The sequence below is a fragment of the Liolophura sinensis genome, chromosome 1, assembly GCF_032854445.1.
Source record: "Liolophura sinensis isolate JHLJ2023 chromosome 1, CUHK_Ljap_v2, whole genome shotgun sequence".
NCBI classification, from domain to species: Eukaryota; Metazoa; Mollusca; class Polyplacophora; order Chitonida; family Chitonidae; genus Liolophura; species Liolophura sinensis.
The window spans coordinates 72,152,603-72,170,666 of NC_088295.1; the positions used below are offsets into that span (position 1 = coordinate 72,152,603).

At 39.7% G+C, this 18,064-nt stretch overlaps 1 protein-coding gene across 1 annotated transcript in view; it reads right to left on the reverse strand.

Moving 5' to 3' along the window:
* Positions 1-381: 381 nt before the first annotated feature.
* The window catches only part of LOC135463742 (loricrin-like), a 99,702-nt gene continuing 82,019 nt past the window's right edge, over positions 382-18,064 (reverse strand). Inside the window, exon 2 of the mRNA XM_064741164.1 lies at positions 382-1,125. Coding sequence (XP_064597234.1) covers positions 382-1,125 — 744 coding nt within the window. The remainder of the gene's footprint in view (positions 1,126-18,064) is intronic.

Sequence of the window (18,064 nt, forward strand, 5' to 3'; positions counted from 1 at the left end):
ATTGGCATTTTTATTTGGAATATGTCTGACGCCACGAGCTGTAGAATCCACTAACATTTATAATACAAAGTGATATTTAACTATAACAAATGAGATCTTGATAGAAATGACACAACGACAATATCCAACTCTATTATGTCAATCGACGTTCTGATTTGTAAATCTAAGTATCGTCTTGTGAATATCAAGACCAACGTCGCCTTTGTACCATACTGACCGTCCATTGTTTGTGTGTGTTTTGTAAAGCAATAATAGCGGCAACTCTGCTGGAGGTAAACATATAGTTTGAAGGTTGATCACCGAAATACTCTAAACCTCAATAACACGAAATTTTATTTCAGCTATTCTGTAGGCAAAATGTATCTACGCACATTTTAAGTTTTAATTAATGCATTCAACATTATCCTGACCGGACCCTTTAATCGCCCGATCAGCCACATTATCCTGACCGGACCCTTTAATCGCCCGATCAGCCACATTATCCTGACCGGACCCTTTAATCGCCCGACCAGCCACATTATCCTGACCGGACCCTTCAATCGCCCGACCAGCCACATTATCCTGACCGGACCCTTTAATCGCCCTACCAGCCACATTATCCTGACCGGACCCTTTAATCGCCCGACCAGCCACATTATCCTGACCGGACCCTTTAATCGCCCGACCAGCCACATTATCCTGACCGGACCCTTTAATCGCCCGACCAACCACATTATCCTGACCGGACCCTTTAATCGCCCGACCAGCCACATTATCCTGACCGGACCCTTTAATCGCCCGATCAGCCACATTATCCTGACCGGACCCTTTAATCGCCCGATCAGCCACATTATCCTGACCGGACCCTTTAATCGCCCGACAAGCCACATTATCCTGACCGGACCCTTTAATCGCCCGACCAGCCACATTATCCTGACCGGACCCTTTAATCGCCCGATCAGCCACATTATCCTGACCGGACCCTTTAATCGCCCGACCAGCCACATTATCCTGACCGGACCCTTTAATCGCCCGACCAGCCACATTATCCTGACCGGACCCTTTAATCGCCCGACCAGCCAGAGCCCATAAACTTGTTACAAGGTAAGGTAAGCCATACCTCAACAGAACACATCTGCACGTCAGCTATGAGTGACGAACTTAAGTCTTTATAAGCATTCCAGTAACGTTTGACTAAATGTACACAGTAGGTCAACAAATCGCCGATGAGCGTAAAAAAACCAAAAAAAACAAAACAAAGCTGCTGTCCACGATATCTAAGAACAGAAATTGGCCATCCTACGCCCTACCGTACTTCTGTTTCACCCTCTTGTATTACTGCTGTGAACCAACAGTTACAAAGCAATCCATATCCACCATCAGCATGGACAGGTTTTGGTAAATTATGGTTGAATTCAGGCAGAAAATAAATCAGTAAAGTGCAAACTGAGACTAAAAGTTCTCTGAGATGTGGCTTTTGTCCGTTTTTTGCACATTGCCCATGGGACATGGTGCTGCACAAAGTTGTTCTATTATACTGATGTTTAAAAAATAATTTTATGCAGATATGGCATTCTCGCAGACAGTAATGGATTGCACGCGTTTAAATTAATTTTTAAAAAACATAGGCTGAAGTAAATGTAACAAAATTGAAATCAAGAAAATATGATGAACGATTTCAAAACGAAATAGGAAAAAAGACCGGAAAAGGCATGGAATCTGGCCATTTTGATATTTGCTAACGTGACCATTCCCAAATGGTAAGAGCAGACCGGAGAATTTTTCACAGGTAAAAGCTATCTAAATGTAGTACAGACTTTTTTCGGTAGGACACATATATGGAAATAAATCAGGTTCTGTGGGACTGAGTGACCTGAAGAAACATCGATATTGGCAATTTTGAAATTTGCTGTCCTAAGCATTTCGATGAGGGATAAGCATACTACGGGATTTCCCACAGCTGAAAGTCATCTTAATGTAGTGGAGATGTTTAAGGTAGAATATGGAAATAAATCAAGTTCTGTGCTACCAGGTGTCTTCCAGTCAGTCTCTTTTGCATATAAAATAATTCAAGAGGTACAGCATAGAGAGTAAAGCCAGAGCAGCGACGACAGTGTGATAGCTGGCAAACTGTCACACGTAACCTGTGAATTACGGCCTCTTGTCAGTTTACCTGAGTCAGGGTTTTATTCTAACTGTTCATGAAAATGTATAAATAGTAGCAATTTACACACACAGCATGGCTTAAGCAGAACTAGGTAAAAATATATGCAGGGATGTTAATTGCAATTTACCGTTTAAGCAGAGCCCATTTATGGGCTCTCAGCCGCGTATGTGTAGGAACCGATATCACAGCTAAGGTTGGTCACCAGATAAAGGAACTAGTCACGCAGTTTTTCGGCTCATCGGCAGTGCATATCTCATGAGGTGTAAAGCACATAGATATGGCTGTAGTCTACAGAGAGACGGCGTGCTAACATGTAAGCGTATATCCCCGAACAAGGCTCGATTTATTGCGGGTTCAAGAAGTTGTACCACCAAACTCTTGTCAACCCTACTTATGAGAGCGTCACAAGAAGTAAAGTCATTTTGGAATAAGTATTATTCTGGCATAACAAAAAATTCAGGTGTCAACTGCATGTGGATTCTTAACAACTCCAAACGTCTAAGAGAAGAACTTGATGCTCATATGCATATACCATACAAAGACGTATCCACATGGGATTTCTCTACTCTCTATACTACAATTCTCACAAAGATCTTATTGAAAGAATATCGTCGTTAATTGTCTCCGTATTTACTAAAACAGGTCACCGTTACATTATCTTCAAAAGCAATAAGGCTTTCTTTAGTTATACTATTTATAAAGGTTACCTCTCATGGGTTGTTACATTATTTATTGAATTACTTGAATTTTTCCTTAATAACATCTATGTGAAATTCGGGGATACCATTTACCAACAGTGCATAGGTATTCCAATGGGTACCAGTTGTGCGCCTCTGTTGGCAGACTATACCTGTTTTCATATGAATACGACTATATGCACAAATTACTTAAAAGTAATATCTTTAAAGCTCGATCCTTTTCATTTACCAAGCGGTATATTGATGATCTCCTGGCGTTAAAAAACCCCCATATTGCTGAAGCGGTGAAGGAAATCTATCCGCCTTCATTGGATTTAAAGGAGACAACAGATAGTCCTGGTGGTACATCTTACTTGGATCTATATCTGTACAAAGACGAACAAGGTCTCCTTTCACGCCGCCTTTACGACAAAAGGGATAATTTCAATTTTGATATTGTAAATTGTCCTTATTTTGGATAGCAATATATGGCGTATACATATCCCGCCTTGTAGCATTTGTCAGATCTTGCGTTAATTGTGATGACCTTAATCTGCGTCACAAGTTGTTAGTTCAAAAACTTGTTTGTCAAGGACACTCTATCAAACGCCTTCATTCTAAGTTTCTCAAATTTTACAATGAGTATAACACTCTCGTTAGCAGGTGTGGGCAGAGCGTTCAGAACCTCTGGCGTTCTGCATTGTGATCAACCACACAGTCGGCGCTGTTATCCTTATGTTCAGATCTATCGCGCACATGGTATTTAATAAAACATAGATGGCGCTGGTTAACCAGTGTAACGGTCTATCTTGTAGACAGCTTTTATACAGGCCAGCATGTCATGTGTAACACCATAGATTGCGCCTCTTGTTGTATGAGATCTATACATATTAACGGGAAAGACGTAATCGTCCGTTACTTTTGAATCACAATTTGTTCGGTTAAGGTAGGTAACGCTCGTCATTTTCAAACTGTATCTAATACCGCTTAACCTGGGCAAGGGGCCGTAAAGGTAGCCATGCTCATTACATCTGCATGATGCCTTTAAGAACAGTTGCAATCAAAGCGCGACTGAGATACCTTGTTTAATTGTTATTTGATCTGGAACTCATTCATGGACAACGAATTTGAACTTTGATGTGGAATTCATGCTTGGAATATCTACAGTCTGCCCGGCATCATTGAAAACTGATGACCGCTTCTCTCTTGTGTGATACCGGCTTTATTTCCTATTTATATAATTTCTTACATACCTTTGTCTTTGGGAGCTAGTGTTAAACGTTGTTTTGGAAATGGATCTTGCGATTATCGACTTGGAACGCCCTTTACGGCCTACGAATGGTATATGAATGTCAGACATGACGCTTATATTTAGTGAGCCCCTGATCAGTCTTACGCAGCGTGTCGATTGTTTTGTCCACGTTATTACAGGCTGTTGCCGGCCTTACTCGGTCAGAAGAGAGATAGAGAACATGGCAATGGCCGGCTTGATCATCAGGAAAGCCAAGTGATCTATCAACGGTTTCTGTTGTCCTGATTTTATCTCAGTGTCAGGCCAATTAAGGGTAAGCAAACACCAACAATCCCCATACTGGACCATTCAGTTTTTATTCACCAAGATTAAGGAGAACAATGTGAGGGTCTGGGTGATGGAGATCACAGAATGTTGCTTAACGGATTGTGGGACTCTCGCCTTCTTCTTTTCTGCTGAACAAGCTGAGGAATCCTCCATCAGGAAGTGCTATTTATCCTTTCTTTATTTCTTTCTTTGCTGAAAAACGAAAATTGAAATTTAAAGCTACTGATTGGCAGTCTAATAACATTCTCATATCAGATTGTTTAGTTTCTTCTTTCCTGTTAGAAACACTTTTTGACAAAAGTGAAAGTCATCTATCTTGCACTTCTGTCAATGACAAATTTCCTCTCCTCATCGTTTTATTCTCAGGATGGCTATTTCACCAGGAACTTCATACTTACATGTTCAGAACTAACGCTGATGCGTTTTTCTTAATATTTAGCTCAGAAAGCCCGTTTGAGCTCAAACGTTCTTTTCTACAGGTTATGTTTTGCTGATCTAAAAGATGTAATGGTGATTTTATATATACCAATTTATGCCCATATTTAAATTCAGATCTCTACAAGGTATTATCAAACATTAATTTTTTAATGTAAAAGAGGTGTTAGACACAAAATTTAATTCATTAGACTTATCCCGAGGCGATTTTCTTGGAAATATATTGGCTCCATTTAGTCTTAGGGGCACTGGAGCAATACCTAATTGCTTCACGTTTTAAATAGATTCCTTCTCTTTCAGCTCTTGTGTTTATCGTTTATACACATCGTTTATAAATATGTAGCTATAAAGTTTGTTGACACGTCTAACCTCAATGGACAGATATTTGAATGCTGGGTTTCATGGGAATTCCGAACCATCACGTCAGTACAAGGGCTGTGATGTTGACGATGTATTTATTGCCGAAAAATCCAGAACTGGATGACGCTGAATTTCCAAAGGGCAGAGCCTACATCATATCGGATTTCCTTAAAAGGTAATGCTTTCCGTCTACTCTTTAGACCACAGTATTTGTTGTTCTCAGTTTGTGACGCTCATAGATACATGTACTGTAGTTCCTGGGTCATCATGAATGTGTAGTCTCTAGAGATCCATGGGAACAGAATGTATTGGGAAGGTATATGTGCGAGGATTTGACACACTCCCATTAACAGCGAAATTTTTGACATTTTTCTTGAAAGAAAAGGCTGTACCTAATCCGCTCTACAAGGAATTAATGCCTCAACATATTTCCCACAGATGAAAGCAATCTTAAAGTTGTAGAGACGTTTGAGGTAAAATATGGAAATAAATCAAGCTCTGTGATGCAGTGTGTCTTCTCCTCGTCGCTTCTCATGGCTTTTTAATCAGAGACTATCTATCGGCCCTCAGTCGAGCCTGTATAGGAACCGATAACACAGCTGAGGCTGCCCGCCAGACACAGGAACTAGTGACGCAAGGGGTGTCAGCATCTGACAGATCGAGGTCGCATAATGGATAGCTAATGATACCTTGAGGAACACGCCCACAAGTGAGGAGAGGACTAGAAGATATCAATACCTTGTTCCAAGTAGACTGATTCGTTGGTGTATTGGTTAGAGCGTCCGCCATGTAATACAGGAAGAAAAACTCTTTAGTTATATTGATAAAATTATCACACAGCTAACCCGATGGCAATTTTCATGAAATCTAACTATTGATCACCATAGCAGCGCATGAAAAAAAAAACAGCTCTCAGACGAACAGCTATTCATGCACTTACAAATACTGCCCATTTTACCTTTGGTTCGGATGTTTTATGTTAACTAATTTTAATTTATACCCGACCCCACCATCCATTATCAGTGTTGAAAAGAATTTCTGTAAATAGTGTATTATTTATCCTTGCAGTAAAAAGTGAGACTCCTCCCGGCAACCCGTCCCGCGGGTAATGTACAAAGCAGCCTTAAATCCCCTAGTTCAAAGAGCCCTCTCTTTCTGCATATGAATCCAGCATCATTTCTAAGGCCGTTCTGCCATTCAGTGAGGGCAATGAATATTTTCTTTATTTTTCTCATTATGGTGGTACGAAACTGTGTAAAGCCACGAAAAATCCACGACCATGTGCAGGTTGCTGGAAGACCTTCCCACGTGCGCCCGGAGAGGAAGACAACATGAGTTCAGCTTGAATTCACATCGATGACATTGGTGAGAGGCTCTTGGGTCATTGCGCCTCTTTGGCGTGCTAACCACCTCGGCCACGGAGATTGTGACAACGTTAAAACACATTATAATGATAACTTTCTGGTACTAAACCGTGTTATGATTTGTTTTATAAAAACAGGATATCTGTGACCAGTAACCACAGTTCGAAAAAGATAGTGATTAGAATTGCTCACGTAAAGTCAACAAGACCCCTCATAAGTCAGTTTGCATGTTTCACAACCCTCCAACTCTCTGAGAACAAGACCCATCTTATATAATCAGTTCCAAAATATTAGCGACTAACTGAAATCGACCTATACATACGAGTTACCTTCCTTGTACATGCTCAGTGATCTCTACATAGCAAATTAGCATGCTGGAATGAACTTACATTCCCAGGAGCCCGAGCATGGTGTGACGTTTGGTCGTTACTTTACAGTCTGTGCCACACAAACGAATGGTGAAGCTTTCCCAACTAAAGTAACCGGGATCTAAGCTGTTGTCTTGTGTTCATTCTTGGATGTGGGTTGACAATGTGTGTGGAAAGTAGTCACAAAGCGCTTATGTATTACAAGATAACAATGGTTACTCCTGCTTGGGCCCGTGTAGCCGTTGTGCGGGAAATGGTACTCCATGATGCACAACCATTTCTTTTTGGATAAGAGCTTCATAAATTATACTAATTTCTAATGATGCAATTGACTTGATTGGTGTTTTACACCGTACTCAAGAATATTTCACTTATACGACGGCGGTCAGCATTTTGGTGGGAGGAAACCCGGTAGAGCCCTGGGGGGAACCCACGACCATCCGCAGGTTGATGCAGGCCTTCCCACGTACGGCCGGAGAGGAAGCCAGCATGAGCTGGACTTGGACTCACAGAGACCGCATTGCTGAGAGGCTACTAGGTCATTACGCTACGCTAGCGCGCTAACCAACTGAAACACGGATGTTCCAACGATGCATTTATAAGTCACAGAAAACGGATGTCGACGATTGTTAAACATAACTTGTTGCATTTTTATCGTATTATGTAATATCTAGTCGGATAGACTCTGGACGTGCATAGTTGTGAAAAGGTGAGCCATATATCAATTCATCAAACAATTCCCCCAGCTAGGGCATTCGACATTTAGTCAACGCATACGTAGCCTGGCGAAGTGGGCACTTAAGTGACACGTTGGATTTGTCTGTATGCCCTGAAATTATTGGTAATACGACCTATCGTATAAAATTTGTCCCTCAATCAATCAGATCTTACCAAGATAAATATAGATATACTAGACAATCTAAATAGGGGACGGTTCTGGTGATATCTAAGAATTTGTCTAAGTTCCTCCGCTCTCAGCTTGTTTTTGTCATTACATGCCTTAGGTTTAATGTATACCCACATACAACTGGTCAGTTTTTGAAAACTTTTTGTGAAACCAAGAATTTGCAAATATATTTTACTGTAAATTTTACAGTAGGGATATGTTGTACACTTGGCAGCAAAATATACCGGTAGCAAACTACCACTAACTTACTGTAAATTATTTCACAATAAAATACTGGCAGAAAAGGTGCCAGTAACTTACTGTAAATTAGGTGCCAGTATTTTACAATAAATTTTACTTTAAGCGTTTTCTAGTGTATGCCTGACGTTAAAGTTTGAAAGAATATTTCACCATACGGATATTTTTAAGAGAACATTGTAAAAAAGGGCAATTAGAAAAATTACTTCCTCAGGCCGCCTGATACCCAATCGCTTTTTTGCCAGCGAAAAATGTTACCCGTTGCCGAACTATCTCTATTTTCTACTCTGTTACAAAGTCATATTTATTTTTATTCCACAGAAACTATTCCTGTAAGTTTAAAGTCCTGTTTAATCAAAGAAGAAATTTTAAATCCGTATCACACGCAAAACAGACAGCTAACCTTCCACAAACCATTGTATAAAACAAATCTATCATATTATTTATTCAGAACTTCCGGCCCTAGGGAATGGAATAAGCTGTCATTAACACTAAGATCAGTTTCTTCTAAATCGCACTTTCAGTCTTTATTAAAATCTTTTCTTCTTTCTAAGCTGCAATCTTCAGTCTAAGAGTACACAGTTAAGGCATAGTTGAGGTAAAATAAATACATATATATTTAGAGAGAAAAAATTATTTAGGCACAAACAAATGTCAGCCTCACCCTCCAATGCTGTTATTGCTTACACATGGGAACTCAACCTGAGCTTTGTTCCCACCATGTATTATGTCTTTCTAGACATCATTGTTATCACCTTGTGTCTGTATTTCGTTGATGTCTTAAAATCCAATGTATATATTTATTTTATTTTTGCTTGGCTAATAAAATCAATCAATCACTTAATCAATCAATCAATAATTGTACTCAGATTTCAAATAATAACAAACATGCTCCACACACTGTACATATGTATGCATTATCCAACACATGTAAAATATATCTATGATATAAAAATATATTTTACCAATCTATCAACTGTAAAAACAAGTTACATTTATGCCCTCAATCATTCACATTAGTCCAATGTGATTTTCGTTTGTTGTCCCAGTGTTACCATACGAAGCTCGTGATATAGACACGATGGTGAACACAATTTACAAAATCTAGGAAGGGATTAATTTATTTTGCAAGTATAAAATGGTGATTGCTCCTCCAATGTTAGGGGGTTAAAGGTTGACCATAAATCATCGAAACTGCACCAATGTCAAATGAAATATTCATTGGCATCTCCGATTGACAGAGCGGCTGTAGACTGCTGGATTCAAAGTTAGAGAATAAATTGCGACGGTTAACAAAAATGTAAACCTAGAGCTAAGGCTTTGTGGTCTCATTGTACATTACCGCGTGGGAGGTGATGCCCGGGCACAGATGGACAATTTATTATGTAAAAAAAGCTTATATGGATATGACAATTTATGAGACAGTAATTATTGGCATGTGTTGAAATTAACAAGGAATGTCAGTCTAACTGAGAAAAAGTGACAAAATTGAAACAAAGAAATACTATAATAATTTCTAAAACGTCATAAAAATAAAAATAAACTTGAAGATCATTATTGGCTAATTGGCGTTGAATAACAAGAACCAATACAGCCAGAATGAGCAGACTGGAAATTTTTTTCACACATAAATTCTAGTTTTATATAAAACTGATTACGATACAACAGCTTTTAAGGTAGATATTGAATATGGAAACAAATCCGCTGATAGACGGATAAGCCATCAGGTTCTGTGATAGGGAGATCGGTCGCTCACTTGGTAGAATCAGCTTCGATCCAGGGTCAATCCTGGGTCCTGGCACATCCGATACCTTAAGAGAGGAAGTCGTAGCTTCCTCGCTTGGTATTCAACATTAAGGGGAAGTGCAACGACTGGTTGATCCGAATCAGTATAATGGCTCGGGTGGGGCGCCTTACTTGCCTTAGGTAAGTTGTCTCGGTGAAGCAGCACTAGATAAAAGAGTGTTGGAAATCCGTCCTGCAGCAAGGAGGCACATTACATGCACTTTAAGGATTCCTTCGTCATCAAATGAAAAATTGTTAGGTACGACGTTAAACCCCAAGCACTCACTCACTCTGTGATACAGAGTGTGTTCTCGTCCGTCGCTTTCCTATAACCTTTAATCAGATACCAGCAGAGATCGGGCCAGCTGCCGAGTGTGTGTATAGGAACCGATATCACAGTTCAGTCTGGTCACCAGACACAAGAAATGATTACGCAATTTTCCGGCTCATCACAGTTCCTGGCTACATCAATATCTCCAGAAGTGTAAATCACAAGACTGTAGTCTACAGAGAACCGTCGTGGTAACATGTAAGTTCACTGATCAGTCTTACACAGTGTGTCGACTGCTTTGTCCACGTAATCACTGGCAGATGCGGGTTTTAATGAAAACAGTAAAACCGAGATGAGATTTCACTCATCTCGGTGAAATGAGAGATAGAGAGCGTGTCTTCGGACGACTTGATCATCAGGAAAGGGCTGTCATCTATCAAGGCTTTCTGTCATCCTGACTTCATCTCAGTGTCAGAACAATTAAGGGTAAGAAAACATCAGAACAGTTCAGAACAGAACTAAATCACTCAGTTTTTATTCTCCAAGAATAATAAAGACGGTGTGAGGGTCTGACTGATGGAGGTCACAGAATGGATAGGCAATGATGCTTTGAGGAACACGCCCACAAGTGAGGGAAAGACTGCAAGATATCAATACCTTCAATACGGACAGCAAATCGAAACTAACCATTTTGTGAAAAACAGATAATAGAAGCAGGTTTGTCCGCACAGCAGGAAATAACATTGCAAAAAAGTGTTCAGTTTGGAACATGGACTACTGCCATTGTACAGGAAATATGCGCATGTATTTATCAACGCCAACGAAAAGTGCTTTAGGAGATACAGCCAGAGTGCAGCTTACATACGATTGATGTTTTCATGCAGGATCGGGCAAAAAGCTTTGCACATATCATTTTTATGAAGATGTCTCACTAGAACTTTTCTCACATGGTTTGGTCGAAACCCTAAATATTCATCTCGCGATTTACCGGGTGCATAAGCTGTTTCACCTTCATGAACACCTGTGCTGTGGTTCGTGAATGCCTATGCTGAAGTTCATGAATACCGGTGCGGAGATTCGTGAATACCGGTGCGGAGATTCGTGAATACCTGTGTTGACGTCCGCAAATACCTGTATATAAACCAAAACGGAACAGGAGATCGCTAGAGCTAGGTCCGGTATGCCCGCATGGTTTGCACGGCAATTAAACTAAACCTTTCTGTAACAAATATTATTGATTCCTTTAGTCACGGTTATGGATTCCAGTCTATGTACAAAGTGTGCTAAGTCTTTAGTGGTACGTATCTAACTGTGCTAAACCTAGGGCAAGAAAAGTTTTAACGAAATTATTCTTTGGACAAGTCAACTTTATAACTTTTTAGATTGAACAAATAAGCTGGCACTTTGCAATTTTTTGGCACATATTGTTATGGATTACGTAACTTGTTTGACGCAGTGGATATTACATGCGTAAATCACTGTAACATAATTAGTAACGGACAACTAATTTGTCTTCAGATAACCAACTTACGTTCACATTATATATATTTTCCTAAAGTTTTAACATAATTGTTTCAATCACATATCAACCTTGTGTCTTTGCTACAGGACTTAACAGCAAATCTGGCATTTTGCCTGACATCAAGAGGAAAACAGTATTTAATCAATGGAGTTATAACGATCCATGTTATCAACAAGCTGCCCCTGGACAAAACACACTGTGAGTTTTACGTTTGCCATTCATAAGCCTTCACGATAAAAGGGAAGTAGATACATCTTATGGCCTGCGAGAGCACTGAGTGGATCTCATATTCATTTCTTTGGAGCAGATGACGCTCACACTGAGTGGGAAATTTAATGATAACCCAAAATCAGTGTTTCTAGCCAACGACAGAGCGCACTGATCGCAAAAGCCTTTCCTCGCACTGAGAGGGATAATAATTATGATCATTTTGGTGTTGTAAGGAGCAAATAGAAAGTTATAGTACACTGCTGTTTACGCTATACTGAAGTATATTTTACTTATACGACGGCGGCCGCCATTATCGTGGGAGGAAACTGGACAGAGCACAGGGGAAACCCATGACCATCCGTCGGTGGCTGATAAACCTTTCCACATACTGCCAGAGAGGAAACCAGCGTGAGCTGGGCTTGAACTCAAAGCAACCGCATTAGTGAAAGGCTCCTGGGATATGGTGCCGCCCTGGCACGGTAACCCCCTTGGCCAAGGAGACAGCGATAACAGTTATATTTATTTATTTATTTATTTATTTGATTGGTGTTTTACGCCGTACTCAAGAATATTTCACTTATACGACGGCGGCCAGCATTATGGTGAGAAGAAAACGAGCAGAGCCTGGGGAAACCCACGGCCATCCGCAGGTTGCTGACAGACCTTCCCACGGATAACAGTTATAAATTGAAGAGTAAATAATATTAACAGGGAATTTACCTGTACCTTATAATATTGATAGTACATTGTAAGGTATATCCTAGGTTGATTGGTATTTAACATATGAATTCATGGGCACGGTAAATGTAAATTCAAAGACAATATGTAAAATTCTACAAAATTTCCAACAGTATTTCCATGTACATGATATGAAGAAGGGACTTGAACCGTCTGTGATTCTGATACCGGCTTGATGTGAAAGTGTTATCCGAGAAGCAGTCGAATCGATCTTGTCCCATTTGACAGGTGAGTTCAAAAATACACCCTTCAAGTCAGTTATCTTGATGTTCTTTTTGTTAATATTGTGAGCCTGTGTTCCACAAATAAACAGAACATCTTGTTTGTAATAATGAGATATTCTCATACCACAGAAAATGTCCAGGGCGCTTTTGTCATCCTCTTCCCTGGCCCCGTTAACCTAGAGATAGCGCAAAGCTCGTATTCGCTTGTCTGTTGTCTTGCCACAAAACACACAAATCTTAAAACCCTATGTAATCCAAACAAGCTGTGGTTCAGGCATCATTGAGACAAGCGTGTTTGTTCAGCTGAAAGGACCCGTCCACAACATCTGTTTTCGTTTCACTTCTGAGACACCAGGATTCCAATCGGTCGAGAGTTCGTCTTTTGTTCCTCATGAAATACCCGAGCGCATACCCTAGCATGGTTGTGTGATATAACATTTATGCATATCACTAGGGATGCTGGTATTCTGTTCTCGCTAATCGATTTTTTGTGTATGTTTTATGTTGTTTTCTCTTCTCGCATGTATGTAATTTGGATGTCTTTTTTCCCATCTGGACAAATTTAATGCGTTTTTAAAGTATCATTCTCTCTCTTACCACAATATACATAAACCTATCATGATCATGTATTTGCTCATTGGCATTATTTATTAAAACATGTTTTGGTTATTTTATAAAACATCTCAAATGACAAATTAATACCTCCTGGCGTGTGGTTTTAAAAATCTCTTCGTTTCCCACAGATTGCTGAGATCGTGAACACTTTGGCAACGGTTTTCAAAACTTGATTAGTTTATTACTGTTCCAAAGGGCGATAATCATCTTGATTGTGAGAACACGATTCGCCCAAATATTCATATCCCGTCCCCCGAGAACCAACCTGATACGACGATGACACACGATGCCTGACAGTGCCATCATTAACATTACCTTTGGCCTTCCATAATAAATACAAGAAAGATTATATGTCTGTAATCATCACACGGAAATTGACTGCTGCTTTGAAGTCAGTTTTGATGTGGACACCAGCTCCTAGACAGATATAGCCAGGCACCACAACTCATGTGGCTGAGGTTTCGGGATTTGTTCTGGGTTGCTTCTGCAACAGCCATTTGGTATGGTAGAATGGGATCTGATGCAACATATGTAGTTCTAAAGCTACAAGTTGAATACCACAACAACTATGTATAACAGAACAAATGCTACATCTAGTAGAAATAGACACATTGTATAGTGTGTGCTTTAAATAGGTTAAATATTGTTTCACATCCTGTTGGGTTTGGTGACATCTTAAATTTGGCAGGTTTGTGATATCCGGCTAGGTGTGTTTATAGCCCACCACATACCGTGATACCTCATCCCCATAAAACTCATAAACATAAGTGAACCAATCTTTGTTAAAAAGGTATTTTTCAACGAAAATGCTTAAAAAATCCAACTTTGTCTTCATAAAACAGTAAGCAGATTTAAGGCCTAGTTCGATGTGTTAGCTTCGTAAGTCGGCAAGTGAAGATCGGGTTGAGCAGTCATTATATTATCGATGCTTACATGTGACTGTAAATTTAAAGATGACATCTGTAAATAGGGTACCCCTATGGGAGATTAAAGATGAGATACAACCGGATTGTTTGACTCTCAGATCAGCGATAGGTCAAGATAGGTCAAAAACAGCGATTCACAAGATCAAACAAAGAAACAAGAAGACGCTTGAATAAGTTCAATACATATTTTAGAACAAAACAGACAAATAATGCAACTGACAATGATATACAAAACAATACAAATAATTACAAAAATATATAATCTCTTCCTGATAACAGCGTCTAAACCCGGATGGAATATTCCGGCTTCCAAAGGCGAGTCAGTTCACGCAAAGATAGCATCCACAGTCAATAGGAATTCTCCAAGCAAAGGATGACCGTCCGATAAGTGACAAGCTGGGTCGACAGTAGCGTCCGTGATGCTGAGCTGGCGATGTATGTTTCACTCCTAGGAAATATAGACAAAGTCACTTCCAGGGTAAACTGGGATGAAATGTACGTAATCCCACGAAGAAACAATGAGCGATACAAGCTCCAAAATAACGTCTCAAAAAATAGCAAGTGGCGAAACACCGGCTCACAAAGTGCTGCGTACAGAAAATGGAGTACAAATAACGAATGTCGTTAAAGCCGATATCTCCAATCTCGATAAAATCCTTCACAATGAAATGACTGTAAATATGACTGCTGTCATGTGGGCTTGAGTAAATGACTGCTCTCACATGGACTGGAATAAATGATTGCGAGCTTCACACCTCCCTCGCTCATATTTATAGACTAAAGTAAAGAAAATTTACAACACCGATACACATTTCTAGAATGTACACTCTATTTACAAAGACACTAAACTCATAAACATCGAAGCCTCGAGAACGTTCGACTGAATCACAAGTGCTCGGTATAACACACACTGAGGGAAAATGTAGGGCAGACACTTACAAATGAAAAAAAAAGCACAAATGTAATACAATATTTAAAGACGGGGCTTGTAACACCACCTCTGACCTGAATGTGCCCGGTTTTTTGATCAGCCTTACTGATCGAACGATTTAACGAATGGTGGATTCTAAATTGACTGCATAAAGGTCTCGGGTAAGACTGCATAGCGATTTGTCTTGAGTGTGATTAAAGCGCAGCATAAATGGTTCAAATTTATTTCCAGTTCTCTGATTTTTGGAGATCATGGTTGTCGTATGACTGTGTTATGAGGACTACAATTTTACACGGCACTAAGTATTGTGATACACGGGGGATCTTGAGGCCACTTTCGCAAAGATGGCGTACTGGTACGATATTATACATATAGGACAATGGTACTTTAGTAGCGACTTACAAAATATTGTACCTCAAATGTCGTTCGCCGCTTTGTGAAAGTAGCCGCTGGTTCAGTCAGAATCATGTCATAAGACTATAACATGAGAATCTGTACAGCTTTGGGGATAAACCAAGCACTGGTCGACACGATATCAGTAAGAAGTAAGTTGGGCTTCTAGAAACAATAACAATTTGAAGAAAGAAAATTGAAATAAACATGGAACGAAGCAAACAAAAAATAGAGAAACACAGGAAACTAAGCCACCTAATCATGGGTTTTATGAGAAAATAGACTAAAGAAGATTCATTCTTGCATTGTCCATAATGGTAGAGTTGTTTTTTTTTTTTTCAAAATTTAATTCCTTTCATTGCTCCGTACCCAACTTACGGGCAATAAATGCCCACCATCTTATAACTCAAGAAAGCTCGAAGTTTGTTTTCCTAGAAAATCCCTGATTTTTTTTTTGGCCTTATCTTTGGTCCAGTGGGAAAAATGATCTTCATGTTCACTTCTATCACGTGGCATGAAATCCTACATTATATGGGAAATATTAAGAGTACTCATTCTAAATTCTGAACATGTATGCCATAATACCTTCACGAAGGAGAACCTGCGGATGGTCGTGAGATTCCGCCGGGCTCTGCCGGGTTTCCTCCCACCATAATGCTGGCTGCCGTCGTATAAGTGAAATATTCTTGAGTACAGCGTAAAACACCAATCAAATAAATAAATGAATAATAAATACACGAAGAAGAACTAATCCGGTTATTTTTTGCTATTATTCTATTATTTTTTTCTTTTGCTGTTAACGCGATGTCAGGAAAAGAACAATGAACACGATAGTGAAACAGGAGGACAAGCAAGCACTGGAGAGGTTTTTCTTCCCCCAAATTATGAAACTTACGACACAAGTAAACGTCCCTCTCATACTTTATGGAAGCTACAGAGCTGAGATAAATAAATCTACATGACTTAAGATATGGCCAAAAATGTGAATCGGATAGAAGTTTTGTACAATCTGTGCAAACTTGTCAGCGACCGATTCCATGGCCTATACGCAAAACATAAAAGAAAAAGTAATCTGTCATCAGAACTTTATCGTTAGTTACATATCGCTAGCATATTTGTTGTTCACTTTTCTGTTGCTCTTTCTCTTGTGTGCTTCAAAAGACCAGTCATGTCATCCAGAATAGTTTCATCAAAACTGATTTCTTTTGTATTTCGTAAATTGTCCTATACTACGTATATACTTTATCTGGACTGAGAACACTGTGACAGAAAACTACAGAACTAATAAGTTGTCTCGTATTCTCTCGGAAAACCGAAACCAAGTCGTGATTGTGTATGTTTGGAAATTTGTCCCATCGCTAACGAGTTTCAGGAATGGCGAATGCTAGGAATGAGGAGGAATGAGGGGACAGAAAAGCCGTGTATCAATCAGTGTGGATGTATGTTGCTGGTTTTTACGTCGCACGTAACTAATATAATGATCAGTATGAACCAAATGTTTAATACCGTCTCTGGTCTGGATCTTGATAACAACTGTGTTTGTGGAGTCCGCCATTATAAGTATACAATTAACGACCGCTCCCATGGGAATTGAACGTTGTCTAGCTTGGTTAGCGGTATTCTGAGAAGAGACAGATACAAAAACTTATTTCCATACCTATATATCACAAATCTCTACTGGACTTTCCCTGGGAACTTGGTAACATGGTCAGTGTTCCGGCGTGCTCAGTGACGCGTGAGCAACAGATGGAGCGTGAATCTGCAGGGATTTAACCATATATAACGTGATTCACTAACGGCTAATTATCCCAGGAGCCAATTTCATGTTTGACATCATTCAAACTCAATTACTCCCTGGCTGACCATACGCTTAACAATGAATAAGGCCAAAACACTTTGTCATAATCTATCCACCATCTCATTTATCATGCCGCTGTGATGACATGCCGGACAAAACAATACATCCTTATTGCTCTACGCGCGCCGCAAACAAATCAGATTTTACTGTGAGCAAAGGGACTGAATTGCACAGCTTTGTCTTGCGTGTACATAAATCATGAATGACCAACTGACAAATTTGAGTTATAAATGCCGCTACAGACTGATCAGTTAGGGTCAGACGACAAGCACCCGGAGGCGGTAATACGCCATTAATATCACTTGACACGAATAGGAATAAGCCAAAAGTGATTTGTCCGGGGGGATGATGCTGTTAGGCATCTCATAACAAAATGTCATACGAAAGACAGGAACTGGAATGTATATATCCTGTTGCGAAAACGAGATTGTAACCCTACTGTGCGAAAACGAGAACGTAACCCTACTGTGCGAAAACGAGAACCTAACGCTACTGAAACCTTGACAGTGAAATTTGTT